This window comes from Sceloporus occidentalis, unplaced genomic scaffold, assembly GCF_023333645.1.
Source record: "Sceloporus occidentalis isolate IW3139 unplaced genomic scaffold, rSceOcc1.0.p SCAF_2, whole genome shotgun sequence".
Taxonomy (NCBI): Eukaryota; Metazoa; Chordata; class Lepidosauria; order Squamata; family Phrynosomatidae; genus Sceloporus; species Sceloporus occidentalis.
The window spans coordinates 1645867-1662497 of NW_028316982.1; the positions used below are offsets into that span (position 1 = coordinate 1645867).

Sequence of the window (16631 nt, forward strand, 5' to 3'; positions counted from 1 at the left end):
GGCCCGGTGCTGTCGCTGGGGCCCTCCAGGGGGCCCTCCAGCGCTGGTGGCCCCCACCAGCTTTTTTGCCGGTCTCTGACGGGGCCTGGGGCCCCATCAGGGGCCAGCAAAGGTGGGGAGGCCTGGCCCCCGGAGGGTGGAGGCTCCGCCCCCGGTACGCAGCCCCGCCCCGGAGGGTGGAAGCTCCGCCCCCGGCACACGGCCCCGCCCCGGAGGGTGGAAGCTCCACCCCCCGCACGTGGCCCCGCCCCGGAGGGTTGAAGCTCCACCCCCCGGCTTCGGCCCCCCAGTCGCCTGAGGGACACCAACCCGGCCCCCGGCTCAAAAAGGTTGCCTACCCCTGTCTTAGGCGACCCCCTTGAAAGGATAATTCGACCCCCAAAGGGGTCCCGACCCACAGGTTGGGAACCACTGGTGTAGGAAGAAGCGTTCCCTCAAGTAACTCAGACCCAAGCCATGTAGGGCTTTAAAGATAATGACCAACACTTTGCACTGCGCCCAGAAGCTAATCGGCAGCCAACGAAGAGATTTCAGCACTGGTGTTATATGGTCAGTCCTAGATGTTCCAGTGACCAATCTGGCTGCCACATTTTCCACCATTTGAAGCTTCCGAACTTGGTACAAAGGTAGCCCCATGTAGAGCATGTTATAGAAATCAAGATGAGAGGTTACCAGTGCAAGTACCACTGCTTCAAGATCCCTTTGGTCCAAGAAAGGGCACAGTTGATGTATCAACCTAAGTTGGTACCAAGCAGTCCTGGCCATCGCATCCACTTAAGACAACAACTGTTGAGACAGATCCAGGAGTACTCCCAAACTGCAAACTTCATCCTTTAGGGGAAGTGTGACCCCGTCTAGGACTGGTTGACAAATCTCCATCCCCGGGCCTGAAGTACCTATCTTCCCGACGAGCTCCGCTCTGTTACCTCCCTTGACCTGTTTAGGAAGAAACTTAAGACCTATCTCTTCCAACAGGCTTTCCCCCATGTGTCTTGACATCTGTTCCCCATCATATATGCTGCTTTCCTGCTAGTTCTGTCTTTTGGCCATGGTTTTTATTCTCTGTGTTTTTATTGTGTTTTTAATTTTGGAATGTTTTTATGATGTTTATATACTGTTGTTCGAATTGTATAATGTTTTATATCCTTGTTGTAACCCGCTTTGATCTCTTTTGGAAAAGCAGGCTATAAATAAACAGTATTATTATTAGTAGTAGTAGTACCTCCGTTTTTTCTGGATTCTGCTTGAGTTGTTTCCCTTCATCCAGCCCATTACCGACTTAAGACAGGCATTTAGAGGAGAGATGCCATCCTTGGTCACTGAAAGAGTTGGAGTCATAAAGAGGTAGATCTGGGCGTCATCAGTATACTGACAACACCTCGCCCCATGCCTCCGGATGAGCTCTCCCAGCGGCTTCATGTTAATGTTAAACAGCATGGGGGACAAAATGGCGCCCTGAGGGATGCCAGATGTCATCTCTCTTTTATGAGAGCAGCTGTCTCCCAGCCTCACCATTTGGAATCTGACCGAGAGGTAGGAACGGAACCACTGCAAAGCAGTGCCCCCAATGCCTATCTCCCTCAGGCGTTCCAGAAGGATACTGTGGTCAATGGCATCGAAGGCCGCTGAGAGATCCAAGAGCACCAGCATGGCCACACTTCCCCTGTCAATGCCCAGATGGAGATCATCGACTAAGGCGACCATGGCAGTCTCAACTTCGTATACCACCCTGAAGCCAGTTTGAAATGGGCATTTCAAACTGCAGTATGACTCTATGTCATATTCTGGCAGAGTTGCACTGGAGGACCTAGACATTCCTAAAGATAACTTATTGATTAAATCACCAATAATCTCATCCATAAAAGTCAAAGCAGCAAATCTGGAGGGCCAGTTGTGTTATCTTCTTCTTGACGCTCCTCTGCCACCATTAAAAAATCTTTGCAGCCCTGCCCTCCCTTTCTTGCCATGAAAATGTTCCTTTTCCAAATTACCTTTAATTCAGCAAGCTCCACTGTTTGTCAACAATGCACATTCCACGGGGATTCATTTTTTTAAAACCACCCCCAAGGAGGCCTTCTTTGTAAATTGGTTGGCTGGAACATAAACCTGCAAGGGAATGTCAGGGGCCATGTGGCACACAGGAGAAATACACAACTGAAGCTGGAGGAAAGGGAGCAAAATCCCAAGTACCTTTCTTTGGAAGAGAAAGGATGCAATAAGCTCTCTCAGCCTGAACTCCTTGCTTGGAAAACTGAGGTTTGCCATAGGAGATAGGCAGCAATGTTTAATTTTTGAAAACAAGATCCACAGGAGCCGCATATTTCTGATGAACAATGGTGCATGTGCCATTAGCCCTTCCCTCAATACTTTTGTTGGAGGAACACACCTCTGAAGGTGCCAGCCACAGAGGCAGGCGAAACGTCAGGAATAAACTCTTCTAGAACATGCCCACACAGCCCCAAAAAACCACAAAAACCTATGAACACATTGCTGCTTGCTGTGTACAAAAGTAAAAGGAACTCTGTATATTCTTGCTAGTCAGTGGAAACAAATTCTGGCTCTGAAGCAGAAGTATAATTTGGTTGCACACGCTTGGAGGGTTTAGGGTATTGTTTGTTGGTAGGGTCTAGGACCAAGGATCTAGCTCTTATGACTGGAAAGCTCTTGTCCTACATTCAAAGTGAAGTTGAAAAAATACTAAATCTTGTGGCCAATTTGATCCAAAGCAGTTTAATCTCTGGGAAATCACAGCACTCACAGGAATGCTGTTAAGACCTGTTTCAAGGTTTCACTCTCAACACTCGTATCACAAAGGTGACAGAAGGCTGTAGCTTTAGCCTTGCACATTTGCCGAGGATAACTTCCAGCTATAACATACAAGCTGAGTAGTGAGGAACCAAGACAGACAGAATTAGTTTTGGCTCAGAGCTAGTGAAACAAACAAGCTAGTAAAATGTGAGCTAGACAATTCAACTGTTAGGTAGATTAGTAATTGGTTGACCAGCCGAACCCAAACAGTGCTCAGCAATGGCTCCCTTTCATCCTGGAGAGAAGTGACCAGTGTGGTGTTCAGTGGGGCTCTGTCCTGGGGCCAGTGCTATTCAACATCTTTATCAATGACTTGGATGAAGGAACCAAGGGCATACTTATCAAATCTACAGATGACACTAAACTAGGAGGAGTAGCTAATACCCCAGAGGACAGGATCAAAATTCAAAATGAACGGAACAGACTAGAAAGCTGGGCCAAAGCTAACAAAATGAAATTCAACACGGAGAAATGTATGGTACTGCACTTAGGTCAGAAAAATGAAATGCACAGATATAGGATTATGGGAGACACCTGGCTAAATGAGGCTTTTATGTGAGAAAGGGATCTAGAAGTCCAAGTAGACCACAAGTTGGACATGAGTCAACAGTGTGATGCGGCAGCTAAAAAGGCCAATGCAAATTTAGGCTGCATCAATAGAAGTATAGTGTCTAGATCAGGGGTAGGCAACCTTTTTGAGCCGGGGGCCGGGTTGCTGTCCCTCAGACAACTGGGGGGCCGAAGCCAAAAAATAAATAATTAAATAATTTTAAATCAATTTAAATAAATAAATAAACCGGGACAAATGTAGGACAACATTTTCAAATGGTGGACCCTTTTTTTAAAAAAAGTGGAGGACACGTAAAAAAATTTGCTGATTTTTTAAAAAATGTTAATATAAATGCATGTTTCTGAGGCGTCTATAGACAATTGCCCCCCTTGCCCCTGTGCGCGAGAGGCCAAAGGCCCCGGCGGCAGGACCGGGCTGGGGCCGGACCCAAGGCCTTGCCGGGCCGCATCCGGCCCGCGGGCCGCAGGTTGCCCACCCCTGGTCTAGATCAAGGGAAGTCATAGTGCCACTCTATTCTGCTCTGGTCAGGCCCCACCTGGAATATTGTGTACAGTTCTGGGCACCACAATTCAAAAAGGAAACTGGAGCCATGTGTCCAAAGGAGGGCCACTAAAATGGTGAAGGGTCTGGAAGCCATGCCCTACAAGGAACGACTGAGGGAACTGGGGATGTTTAGCCTGGAGAAGAGAAGGTTAAGAGGTGATATGATATGATAGCCCTGTTTAAATACTTGAAGGGATGTGATACTGAGGCTGGAGCAAGCTTGTTTTCTGCTGCTCCAGAGACTAGGACCTGGAGCAATAGATGCAAGCTCCAGGAAAAGAGATTCCAGCTCAACATTAGGAGGAACTTTCTGACAGTAAGGGCTGTTCAACAGTGGAACACACTCCCTCAATGGAGTGTAATGGAGTCTCCTTCTTTAGAGGTCTTTAAGCAGAGGCTGGATGACCATCTGTTGGGGATGCTTTGTTCCTGCATGGCAGAAGGGAGTTGGACTGGATGGCCCTTGAGGTCTCTTCTAACTCTATGATTCAATAATCTGCCTTTTTCTCCCTCCACTGTGTTGCCATTCCTAATTCACCCCCTTTTAGGCTAATCAAGTCGCTGCTCTCAGGAAAACCAAGAAACATCTCTGTCACCACCTGAGTTTGGAAGATGTGTATGATCTCCTAACTGGAGAATAATGCAAGGTGCTTTCCTATGGAGAGCATGAAGTCTGACTTACCTTGATATACGGATCTGTGCTCACATTTCGACTGTAAAGAGAAACAAGTTACCCAGCAGGTCTGTATTTGCATTTCTGACCCAGTTGATATTATCCATCCATAAATGAAAAAGTAGTAAAGAAAGGTGAAGGAAGAAGGTTCAGTCACTGGGGGTGAAGCACCTGCCATGCTTGGACTTCAAGTTAGGCAGTAATCCATTCTCTCTTGATCTCAGGCTTCTACTTCAACAACGGCTGCTGTAAAGTACCTTGAACCTGCACACCAAAAAATGTATCTTTGTGCATTTTGAATTCTGTGCCTGGAAAGTATGGGGCTTCTTCAGTGAGATGGGGAAGAAAAATACTGAAATGTTTCTTGCCCACAAAGCCAGTGATGTCCAACCATACAGATACATGGCAGGGGAAGGTTTTTTTTTAATCTAAGGTTCAGCCGAAGACACCTGAACGCCAGAAAACTGCTACTCAGAGCAGTGCTCCATGGACCACTGCTAGCCCCAGGAAAATTTCCAGCTGGAAGAACCAAGTGCAGCCAGTGGGTACAAACTTGGGGTGGAATGTGGCATTTCCCAAATCACAGAATGAGAGTTGGAAGAGACCTCAAGGGCCACCAGGTCCAGTCCTCTACCATGCAGGAATGCACAATCCCAAGCACTCCTGACAAATGGCCATCCAGCCTCCAAAGGAGACTCCTCCTCCACCCTCCAAGGCAGTGTTTTCCACTGCTGAACAGCTCTTACTGTCAAGATGTTCTTTCTAAGAACTTCCTAAGACATTCCTCATTCAACACAGAGAAATGTAAGGTACTGCACTTAGGGCAGAAAAATGAAAGGCAGATATAGTATGGGGACACCTGACTTAAGATTTATACGTGTGAAAGAGATCTAGGAGTCCAAGTAGACCACAAGTTGAACATGAGTGAACAGTGCGATGCAGCAGCTAACAAGGCCAATGTGATTCTAGGCTGTATCAATAGAAGTATAGTGTCTAGATCAAGGGAAGTAATAATGCCACTCTATTCTACTCTGGTCAGGCCCCACCTGGAATATTGTGTCCAGTTCTGGGCACAATTTTAAAAGGTTGTTGATAAACTGGAGCATGTCCAAAGGAGGGGCACCAAAATGGTGAAGGGTCTGGAAATCATGTCCTGTGAGGAACGACTTAGGAAGCTGGGGATATTTAGCCTGGAGAAGAGAAGGTTAAAAGGTGATATGATAGCCCTGTTTAAATACTTGAAGGGATGTCACATTGAGGAGGGAGCAGGCTTGTTTTATGCTGCTCCAGAGAATAGGACACAGTGGAGCAATGGATGCAAGCTACAGGAAAAGAGACCTTTGGAGGTCTTTAAACAGATGCTGGATGGCCATCTGTCAAAGGGGATGCTTTGACTGAGAGTTCCTGCATGGCAGAGGGGAGTTGGACTGGATGGCCCTTGTGATCTCTTCCAACTCTATGATTCTAATGTTCTGGTAGAAAAACACGTGCCCTTTAAATGAGGGGGCTAATAAAAGGAGTTGCATAAATGTTGTTGTGTGCCTTCAAGCTGTTTCCAATTTACACCAATCCTAAAGGGACTATAGCAAAGTTTTCTTGACAAGTTTTGTTCCAAGGAGGATTGCCTTTGTCTTCCTCTTAGACTGAGAGAATATGACTTGCACAAGACCATCCAGTGGGCTTCTCTGGCCAAGTGGGGATTTGAACCCTGGTCTCCCGAGTTGTAGTCCAATGTTCAAACCACTACACCATGCTTGCTCTTCAGTGGCAGGTATGTATGTAGCCAATGTTATAAACATCGATAGAGTCTCTGGGTGGCAGTGTGGCTATCCAATTATATGTTACCAAAGTGATGTTCACAGTGAAGAAACATGGTTTCATTGTTGGCACCAGACCACCATCTGGTTATCTCATGCCAGGTGTGTGGGGTATGGTCCATTTTCAGCTTAAATATGAAGTGGAAACAACCCAGCGAAGCCTCTGGCTGAGGACCCCTTTGTTAAAAACACCACTCACAACCCAGCTGGTTCTACATAGTTTATTGGGTTTAGAACTGGACAAATCACAAGTGTACAAAATGGGAGACCACAATATAAGAGGCAAAGGACTGTGGGCTACAACAGCATTTCTACTGATCCATTCAAAAGCTTTTGGTAGAACAAAGCGTTAAGTGTGACCAGGCAAAAGAAAGGGGAAAGAGAAGGAGAAAAGAATATGGGACAGAGAAATGATTTACTGGCCAATTCTAAACTAGACAATAAATCCTGTACAGCCCACTGACAAAGTCAGTCCACCTTCAAGCGGCTGTCAGGTTTGGTTTGACTGGGGGCAGAGGGGGAGGCAGAAGAAGGCGCTGGCTTTGTCAGCTGTGATCAGTGCTCAAAGGACCAGGCCCTCTATATCTAATGCTGTGAAATGTTGTGCTACCCTCTTCCCACCAAGGGATGCCAACCCTCAGCCCTTTTGGTCACTAACCTTCCTAGAGTAGGGCTCCATGTTAAGGACACTGCAGAAGAAAACAAAGAGAAGCGGGGGCTGTGGAGGAGGGAGAATGGCCAGCCCCACTCTTGCTGCACAGCAACAATCACAACAGCAACAGCATGTTCGAGAGCCAGAATTAACTCAGGGTTTGTCCAGTCTATGGTTCTGAGGCCTATTCTACTAGTACGTGTGCACAAGAACTTCCAAAAATACTAGGATATGATGCAAGTAGTGACAACAGAAGAGGGGGTTTATCACATGGTGGATGTTCCCTAGAATGACCACAAAGGGGATGATGGTTAGACTGGCCCTTTTATACCCTGGAACAGAAGCGAGGCACCTGGCTTCAGCTGCAACTCCAATAAGTAACTGAAACCAAACCAGACACCAGTGTCCTTTTTTCAGAGAGGAGCTGCAGGAGTCCAGCATCCAGCCTCTGCACAGAGGAGGGGCCAAAGAAATGATTTTCAATTGTACTTTGAGACCAAGGGAGGCTGGGAAAAGAGGGAGCCAGTTGGCTGCGGAGGGCTAGCATCTCGTCTCGTAGATCCCACTCCTGCCAATATACCTCACCCATTTGATCACATCGTGGTCACTGTAGTTCAGCTTTGGCTCAAACACTTTCAGGTAGCGAACCTTCAGTCCAGAGGGTGCAAAGGGGACCTGCACAAAATAAAGGATGAGGATGAGGAAGGAAGCCCTTTGCAACAAAGTTAATGGGAAAAGCCAAAGCAGCAGCTTTACCAGCTATTCCCCCGCCACTCCAGCACCTTCCAAAATTTCACTATAACCTTATTTAAGTGAAGGCCCCAATTTACTGACTGCTGTCAGATAATTCCAGTGAGGTATCTACAATTGTTGCAAAGAAGCAGAAGATGGGAAAGAGACTCAGAACATGCATGTTAGTTATTTGCAGTTCTGGTGTGCTGCCTAAAGCAGTTCCAATAAACTTCTCTGTAAGAAGATGCATGAATCAGCTGACCCTCATCTTGAAAACAACCTTCTCATAACGGAAGTGAGCAAATTCTGCTTTCAGTACAACTCCAAAGTTTCTTCAGTTCTCCAACATTAACTCTGCAATGTTTTCATTAACACCAATGCCATGCGGTCTATGCTTCTCTCACTTACACTAATGTTTTCTATCTGCCTCGGAAAAAGGGTGGCTAACAGTTTGTAAGAGATCGCCTGGGTCTGCCTCCTGATGGGAAAAAGGATGAAGAGGCCTCCAGGAGAGAAGCAGAAGTTGGGGTCGGGTGGGCACAGAGATGCATACAGTACAATACAAGGATCACACTCATCCCCCCCCCCCATTTTTTTAAGGTACACATACCAGAAATTCTTGCTGTCATTTCTGCAGTGACGCTACAAATCCCCATCTCTTGCCCTTCCTGGAGCTGGAACTTGATAATCCTAAATGACAGCAACCAAATGGTACCAAGTAGCCACCTGAACACAACATAGGGCTCCTACCTCAAAGTTCATGGAGATTGGTGGCCGAGCCCATTTCTTCTTGTCATTAGTCGGAAGCAGTTCAATCTCTGCACTGATCTGGGACTCCTTCATTCCAGCCATGCGCTTAATTCTAAGGAATCAAGGAGAAAGGAAAGTGTTCTCTAAAGCCCAACTCAGGCATTCTACTCATATGCAGCCCAACCTGGAGGAGAGCACAAGACTTGCACTAAGCAGGTGAAGAAATGTGCCTTAAGTTCTCACTTACTTCCAAACAATGGCGTTCTCACTAGCCTTGTATTTTGCCTTCCCTTTCATGCAGATAACTTGTACACCACTGGTGTTCAGAGGGGTTGGGATTCGCACCTGGAGACAAAAAAAATTGGAATCCCATTTGGCTGTGTGTGGCAGCAAGGTAAAGTAGAAGGCTTATAGAATAAAGAAGCTAACCACTGCTGTGTAAGCAAGTACCAGAAAGCAAAATTATACACTCAGGAAGGAGTGGCTACAAGGCATTCAACAACAGTGCCATTAAGAGAGAAGTTGTTCAGCTTTTTAGGAGTCTTTCAACTGATCACAAATAGTTCAGCACGCTAAAGTATCAGCAGACCTTATGTTCCATTGTGAAATGCTTTATCAAGAATTCTAGCCATGACCACAGATGAGTAATGTCATAAAGTTTGAAAACAAAGTTTTCATGAGAGAATTATGCCACCTCTGATGGAGGAAAAGTAAATGTTTCAAAGCAGATTGTATCTAGTACCTTACACACCCAACAATTTCCCACATATGTCTTTTACAGCTAGGGGTTGTGGGCCAAACTGGCCTCCTAAAGCACTTTGGAAGACTTAAATCTGCCATTCCTCCCTTCTTAAAACTATGAATCCCTCCATACTACAGGGACAGAGGTTCCTTTTCCCCATATTTTGCTTCTAAGGTTATTTTTTGACCAGTATTAGTCTTTTTTGAACCAAGAAATAAATCAGAAATAATCCCATAATATGTTGGCCTTAGAGTTGCCATAAATCCAAGGAAACTTGAGGGTAAACAACAATAGACTAGTTTGCTTCTTGCTTAAAAGAGGTCTCTCTCTGGACCCAACAGGCTCCAGCCCCCCGCCCCCCAATGCAAAACTGGAATTTTATTCTTAAAAATCTGAAGGAGCTCGGAGGTCTGCGAGGGCCACACGCAGCTCAGGGATGGTACTCATTTTACAGGCTACGTACATGGAGGCCCTGTGTCTATTTGCACAGTTGCAATTTTGAGTGGAGAGGACTTGTACCTTGCTCCAACATTCCTCCAAGTCTAGAATGTACCTCATGCCCATGTCAGTCTTACCTCTATCTTCTGAGCCAAGAGTGAAGGCTTGAAGTTGGACTTGATCACCACCTTCACCTCCAGTTTGGTGCGACCCACTTCCCGTACCAATGGGATCACTCGGAAAGGCAGGATAATGTCCTTAGTGGTTCGATACCTTGAGGAAAAGAAAGAATACCCCTTATGGGATGGAGAGAGGAGTATGCCAGTAGTAGACTATGGGAAACAGAGGCACCCATTTCTAATATGAATGGAACTGCAATACTGTCTGCTCTTTGCAGATGTAATGCTACTGACTGCTCCAATTAATGTCACTTAAAATTTTTCTCATACTCTATGCAGGGGATAAGCAGGGTGCTTACTCTGTAAACATAGAGTGGGACATTACTGACCACTGTCTACCTATTTCTAGCATTTTTTGTTTTGTTTTGCATTTTGGTGAAAGGATAAAGCTGCGTCTACATACAATCGTAACTATCGTATTTTCCGGCGTATAAGACGACCCCCAACTTTTCTAGTTAAAATATAGTTTAGGATATACTCATCGTATAAGACTACCCCTCTTCCAACGCATGTTAAGACTAAGAGATGCCTCAGGGAGGGGTGTCTTTTCCCCTCAGCACACTCCCTTTCCTCCCTTTCTAATGCAAAATCCTCATTACTATTTAGCGTCACTGAGGTGGGTCCTTGCAGCACCACAAAACCCACTCTGGGGTTTAAAAATAAAAGGTCCACCCTTTCCCTTCCTTTCCTATCTCTTGGCTTTCCTTCTATATGAGTGAGTGAGAGAAGGGCCAGAAGAGGATACTTAAAAAAAAAGCCAGGCCTCTTTTTTTTAATCCCCCTTCCAGGACTTGGCAGGGAAAAAAAGGAGGCTCCCCTCCAGCCCTGGCCCCACATGTTCCATTTGGAGAGGCTTTGGCTCCTCTTTCCCCATTGCCTTGCATTGCTTTGCCTGCAAAATGGTGCAGCTGCGAGCTTTGCATTCCTTCGCTGCTGCTCTGAACCCGAGGAGCATAGGAGCATGAAATGGAGGATGGGATCCAGGGGGAGAAAGGGGAGGAGGAGAACTGTAACTGCATCCACACTGGAGAAATAACCCAGTCTCGCAGTGCGGTAACTCTAGGTCTGGCTCTTTGCTATGGAATTCTGTGAGTTGGAGATTGTTGTGGGGTCCAGAGCGGAGCTTCGCGGTCGTTTTTGAGGGGGCCCCCCACCATATGCAGTGACCAGTCCAGCTCGGAAGTTTCTGCACCCGGTGTATAAGATGACCCCCGGCTTTTGAGAAGATTTTCCCACGTTAGAAAGTCATCTTACATGCCGGAAAATATGGTATAAATATTAATCTGTTGTAGGCATTGTACATATCATCTTATAGGAAGTAAGATGAATACAATCATACCAAACAACTCTGAAACAGCTATGTGAAATGGCCAACTTTGTCTCTTGAGCACCTAATCTTTCAAGGACAGCCCCCCCAACCCACACACACACTACTGTGTTGGTTTACACAGCTCCTTACTTTCATTTTGGTGAATAACATGCTCCTTACTTTATATTACAAACTGGTTAGAGCTGGAACAGCTTCCGCAGAAAAAGCCAGTTCTATGATGTTCAGTGATATGATTTTTGTGATGGCACCCATTCACCCACCCACACACCATCTTCTCTATCATTTTATGCATAACTGTGCTGGCCTGCTTCAAACACCCTGATGTTATTGTAATTTACATAAATTACAACGTAGCTTGCCTACTCTTGAGTGTAAGAGTGAGCAGGCACATAATGCTTGGTGTGACGTGGAAAGCCTGCTACAGCTCACCTACCACAGCCAAAAGCTTCCAATCGCCATACCTCATTAGTTCAAACTCTCCATCTGGGGGTATGAAGCTAATACTCCTCTCTGAGTCAAACTTGCTGAGCCTCACGCATTGGTGGAAGGTGCAGTCATCAATAGCAATTGACTGTTTCCCGCTATAGAACAAAAACACACAAAAAAAGCATGATCAGGAGTGGTTGCCAGGCTGCCTTTGAGAGAGAGGTGAGCATGTGCAGCAGTGTGTCAGGCTCCCTGTTGCAACAAGACTAGTCTACCAGGAGTGCACTGCCATCAAGGCCTAAGTCATGAAGCAACAGAGGCTGAGAGAAAGAGCAAGCCAAAGACCTGCCACTATGTAAGTCAGTCAATTGCCTCCAACCAACAGGCCTCTTCCCCCCCCTCCCCCGCCACTCCCAGCAAGACTGAAATGAGACACCAGGGGTGAGGTGGGACTGCACACAGGTTCACTTCTATTCCAACTATAGCATTGCATTGGGGAGGCTGGAGAACAAATTATCCCCATTCAAGACCTTCCTTTTCAAAGGACACGCAGGTAAGCTATAGGGAGAACTTCCTATAAGTACTCTTACACTCTTTAGCTTCTGGCTTCTGTACGTCTATGTAGCTGCAACCTGTCACCTCTAAGAGGTACCAATATTTTGCTCCTGAACTTTTAAGGGCACTTGTAGCATCCAGCTTGGTTATTTATCAGTGCTGAGAAAGTTCAGAAACAACCCAACATCACCAAAATCTCCCCTCAATTATTGTCAAGTGTATGTGCTGAATCGGCAGCAAGGAAAGGACCTGGGCACTGAAATACTGAAGGAGAGCATGCCTAAATACAGCATAATGACCAAGTTTAACAGGGCACTGAGGTGAGGCCCAAGATACAGAATAGGCAAAAGAAGATGCTTGCTTTGTGAGTATGTGGATCAGGCTGTGTTTCAATGGGATGCTGGGTGAATGCTCTGATTAAAAGATTAAAAGTGATCTTTAAAAAAATGTCTGGTAAAGCTTTACTTAGGCAGTGTATTTTGTATTTCCCCCACCCTCCCAAGACGAAAGCACTTCTGTTCTACTCTTCTCTTTGAAATTCAAACCATCCCACATAGGTACAGAAATTGCTGCTTTAACAACTGTGCCTGCAACACAATATGGGTCTGTCACTTCAAGGGGGCAGGGAAGCAAAATTTCAGCAATTATTAGACACCTAGTTGGTGTTTGCCAAATGCTGGTTCTGACCCCAGGCCTAGCATCTTGGGTTCTCAGAACAGAGTTTGAAGAGAGGCCTTGATTCCCTCACCCAAAGACACATCTCCACCGCTTGTCATCACTAAAATGAGATGCTACTTATATCCACCTTTATATTAGACTCTCCTAAGATATTTTACCTTTTGCATTGCACCTTGAAAGGAGTGAGAGGTTCCTGTACCATCTCGCTACTGAACTAATGCAAGAAGCCAACTACAGCCTTTGTCAGTAGTAGCCACCCCTACTCTGAAGCCTTAAGAAGCTCACCCAGCTCACTCAGGCATGTCCCTGTGCCAGCTGGATGGCAATGCAACACTTCAAACAAGCTTTGTTCCCAAGAACAAGCAAGTGGCAGCTCAGACTTCAATCACAGGCGTGACCTGTGTGGAAGTGTCTAAAGATGATGGCACATGCACAAGTCACACCAAGCAAAATAGATGAGGAAGGGGAGAAGAGTGCGTGCATACAGCAGTAAGCAAGTTATCTACCTTCCTGCTTCACTGGAGTCAGCAGAACACAAAAGAAAAAAAAAGAATTCAGTAAAAAAAGATGGTTAGGAGGGAGTAAGGAGGGCCTCAAGGCTACCTGCATAACCTAGCATTCAATTTCAAAGTAGAGAATTTGCGATAGCCTCTCTCACTGCTATACTGCGTTTGAAGTTGGCATATGGAGGGGGAGTAGACAAATGTTGAATGCGACACCATTCCCCTCACCAAACTCCAGCTGGTACAGAATATGGCAGCCAGGTTGGTCACAGGAACAGCAAGGAGTGACCATATAACACCAATACTGAAGTCACTCCACTGGCTGCCTATCAGTTTCTGGGCACAGTACAAGGTGTTGGTTATCACCTTTAAAGCCCTACATGGCTTGGGCCCAACCTATCTAAGGGATCGCCTGCTTCCATATAATCCGCCCTGTACACTCAGGTCCTCTGGGAGGAATCTATTACAGCCCTTAAAGACCAGGTTGACGTCAACCTCCCAGAGGACATTCTCTGCAGCCGCTCCCAACTTATGGAATGGCCTGCCGGACGAGATCCGTCAAATTACCAATCTAGAGAGCTTTAAAAAGGCCATTAAGATGGATCTCTTCCGGCAGGCCTTCCCGGAATAAAATGCTCGGCCACAAATAAGACTTCCCATCCAGTGAACTCTGCCCGTGATGACTTTTATTTAGCTTAGTCGGTTTTAATATGTAGTTTTTAATCTTACATTGTTTAACCTTGTTTTAAGGGGGGGTATTGTGTATATATGGATGTATTTTAACCTGTTGTACGCCGCTTTGATTGCCTGGCAAAAAGCAAGATAGAAATAAAATGTTATTATTATCATTATTATCATTATCATAATAATAATAATAATAATAATAATAATATCACCCCATCCCTCATTCCATAAATGACTACTGTGCTGAGATGTGAACATCTGAGAGTAGTTGAGTGTTGGACTATGACTCCAGAGACCAAGGTTCAATTGCCAGCTTAGTCATGAAACCCACTGGGTGACCTTGGGCAAGTCACATGTTCTCAGCCTCAGAGGCAGGCAATGGGAAACTTCCTCTGAACAAATATTGCTAAGAAAACCCCATGATAGGTTCACCTTATGGTTGCCATAAGTCAGAATCAACTTGAAAGCACACAGCAGCAATAACAATGACTATGTAACCTGGTTTAGGGGCAAGGGAGATGGGAAGAAATATAATGGCTCTTTTGCTTTCCAGACTCACAGTTTATATGAAGAACTAGAAAATAACAACTCATTCATCAACTGAGTTAACAATGTGGGCATAATGAGTCAAACTAGAATGAAGCTCTGCTTGTAACTAAGTTGGGGAAAAATGATTTCTATGCCTTCATTTCACATTCCAGTCCTTCAAGAGACTTCAAGGTGGCAGCAGCAAGATGAGTCACCCGTTTCCCTAGAGAAAAGGTTATAATTGGAGAGCTCCCTATCTCAGCAGGACAGCAAAACAACAACAAATTATTCCTAGGAAAGCAAGAGCATCTTCCTATATTTTGTTGAGATGACGAAAGAGAAGTTGCTGACAATTACACATCATCTTGCCATGTGATCTGAAGCCTACAGCCCATCTGCCCCCTTACCTTTTCCCTGTCTCATCTGCAGTCCCTTTGCCTTGTTTCTCAATTACAATTTTGTCGTTCATGCCAAACTTGCACTCAGGCATCCCACTGAGATAGCTCTTCATCACTACCCTGCCGGAGACATGGGCGCTCAACACTTGACCTGGAAGAAAGAAAGAACAAGTGGTGTACCACAGAGAAGTTACAGGGAGTGTGTGTTAGCTTCCTTAAATTTAGTAATGTGGGAAAGCACTCTGTTGCACTTACCTTGTGGTGACATTAACAAGTTCACACTTTCCAGCACATCCAGAAAGAGTTCATTGCGACGGTATTTGATGCCTTCACGCCTCCAACCGATCTGACCAGTCACCTGGCTAGTAATCTGAGACTGTTCTTCTTTAGTCTGAAGGAAGAAAGAGATGGAGGATACACACTCTCAAGACCCTAAGTCAGGAGCACCTTCATCAAGACTGCATTGCACTAAAAACAACTACAAAAACAATTTGCTGCAATCCATTTATTACACAAACTCCACAGAGGGCTAAGTGGCTATCGGTGTAAAGTACATTCTCTTCCCACTAGATAAGTGATTAACCTGTATGACAAAGACATCGGGGGCTTAAGATTTCAAAAGTTCCAACCTCGCTGGCTGGCAATGTTTGTTATACGGTAATTAAAGGCACATTCTGTCTTCCCAAATGCCCTGGAGGCAGGCATAAACCAGGAGCAGCACAAAGGAAAGAAATTATTTGGAGATGCAGTTATGCCGGTCCTTGCTTCCACCTCTCAGTTATTTGTTTCCCACCCACAAAGGATTATGCCATTCATGCATTAGAATAATCAACCTGGTCCCATTTCAAAACCCTGTACAACAGTGTTCTTATGAAGGACTTGCTAGGTCCCTGGGGACTAGTTGGGAGGGACAGCACGTTCTCCTACCTGGTGCTATAGGCAGGTCCAGTCACACGCAGAAAGCGAGAAAACAGACGTATAGCAGCAAGTGCAGCACACACAGGGTTAGGAGGCAAGCAGGTCAGTAGAAGGGGAGGAGGAAGAAAGATGAGCGTTAGGCTTGGGACAATCTCAAGCACTAAAAAGCTTCTCATCTGTTCCACTAATAAGCCTAAAGGAAAGGGCATTCTTCTGAACTAAATGAAAGCAGACTGATCAGCAAGGAAGAGAAGTAATCTAAATTCACTAAACCTGGCATAAGGCCTCTGTTTGAAGCAAGCTTCTTCTCCTTGATGAAAGCACCTCAAATGGAAGATGAGTATGTTTTGATTTTACAGTGTTCTGAAACTCAGGACCCTGTAGTCATTCACGTGTGGCCTGAATTTACAACATAGGGGCAGCATGTCATCCCAAACCAGATAGGTTTATTAGTTGATACTATTAGCCATCAAACTCCCAGTCCAGATCTCTCTTCCTGCCTTCAGCCCATTCACTAACAATATGAAACCATGCCAGCTTTCCAAAATGCAAAGAACTGGAAAGCATATTCATCACCTATACTCTGCCTATGTCTGGTTACCTCAAGCTTCTACCCTTGAATTCCATATTTTCTGGAGGAATTACACATTATGAGGAGGGGATATCAATCCTCTGGGTCACAGTTTAATCCGTTATTTAATATGAA

At 45.5% G+C, this 16631-nt stretch overlaps 1 protein-coding gene across 1 annotated transcript in view; it reads right to left on the bottom strand.

Moving 5' to 3' along the window:
• Nucleotides 1–6619: 6619 nt before the first annotated feature.
• LOC149317853 (AP-2 complex subunit mu) overlaps nucleotides 6620–16631 on the bottom strand; it is a 38448-nt gene continuing 28436 nt past the window's right edge. Inside the window, exons 5-11 of the mRNA XM_089508560.1 lie at nucleotides 15263–15398; nucleotides 15017–15158; nucleotides 11697–11816; nucleotides 9864–9999; nucleotides 8794–8891; nucleotides 8547–8658; nucleotides 6620–7739 (exon numbers count right to left, since the gene is read on the bottom strand). Of these exons, the coding sequence (XP_089364686.1) occupies nucleotides 7605–7739; nucleotides 8547–8658; nucleotides 8794–8891; nucleotides 9864–9999; nucleotides 11697–11816; nucleotides 15017–15158; nucleotides 15263–15398 (879 nt within the window). The 3' untranslated portion in view covers nucleotides 6620–7604. The remainder of the gene's footprint in view (nucleotides 7740–8546; nucleotides 8659–8793; nucleotides 8892–9863; nucleotides 10000–11696; nucleotides 11817–15016; nucleotides 15159–15262; nucleotides 15399–16631) is intronic.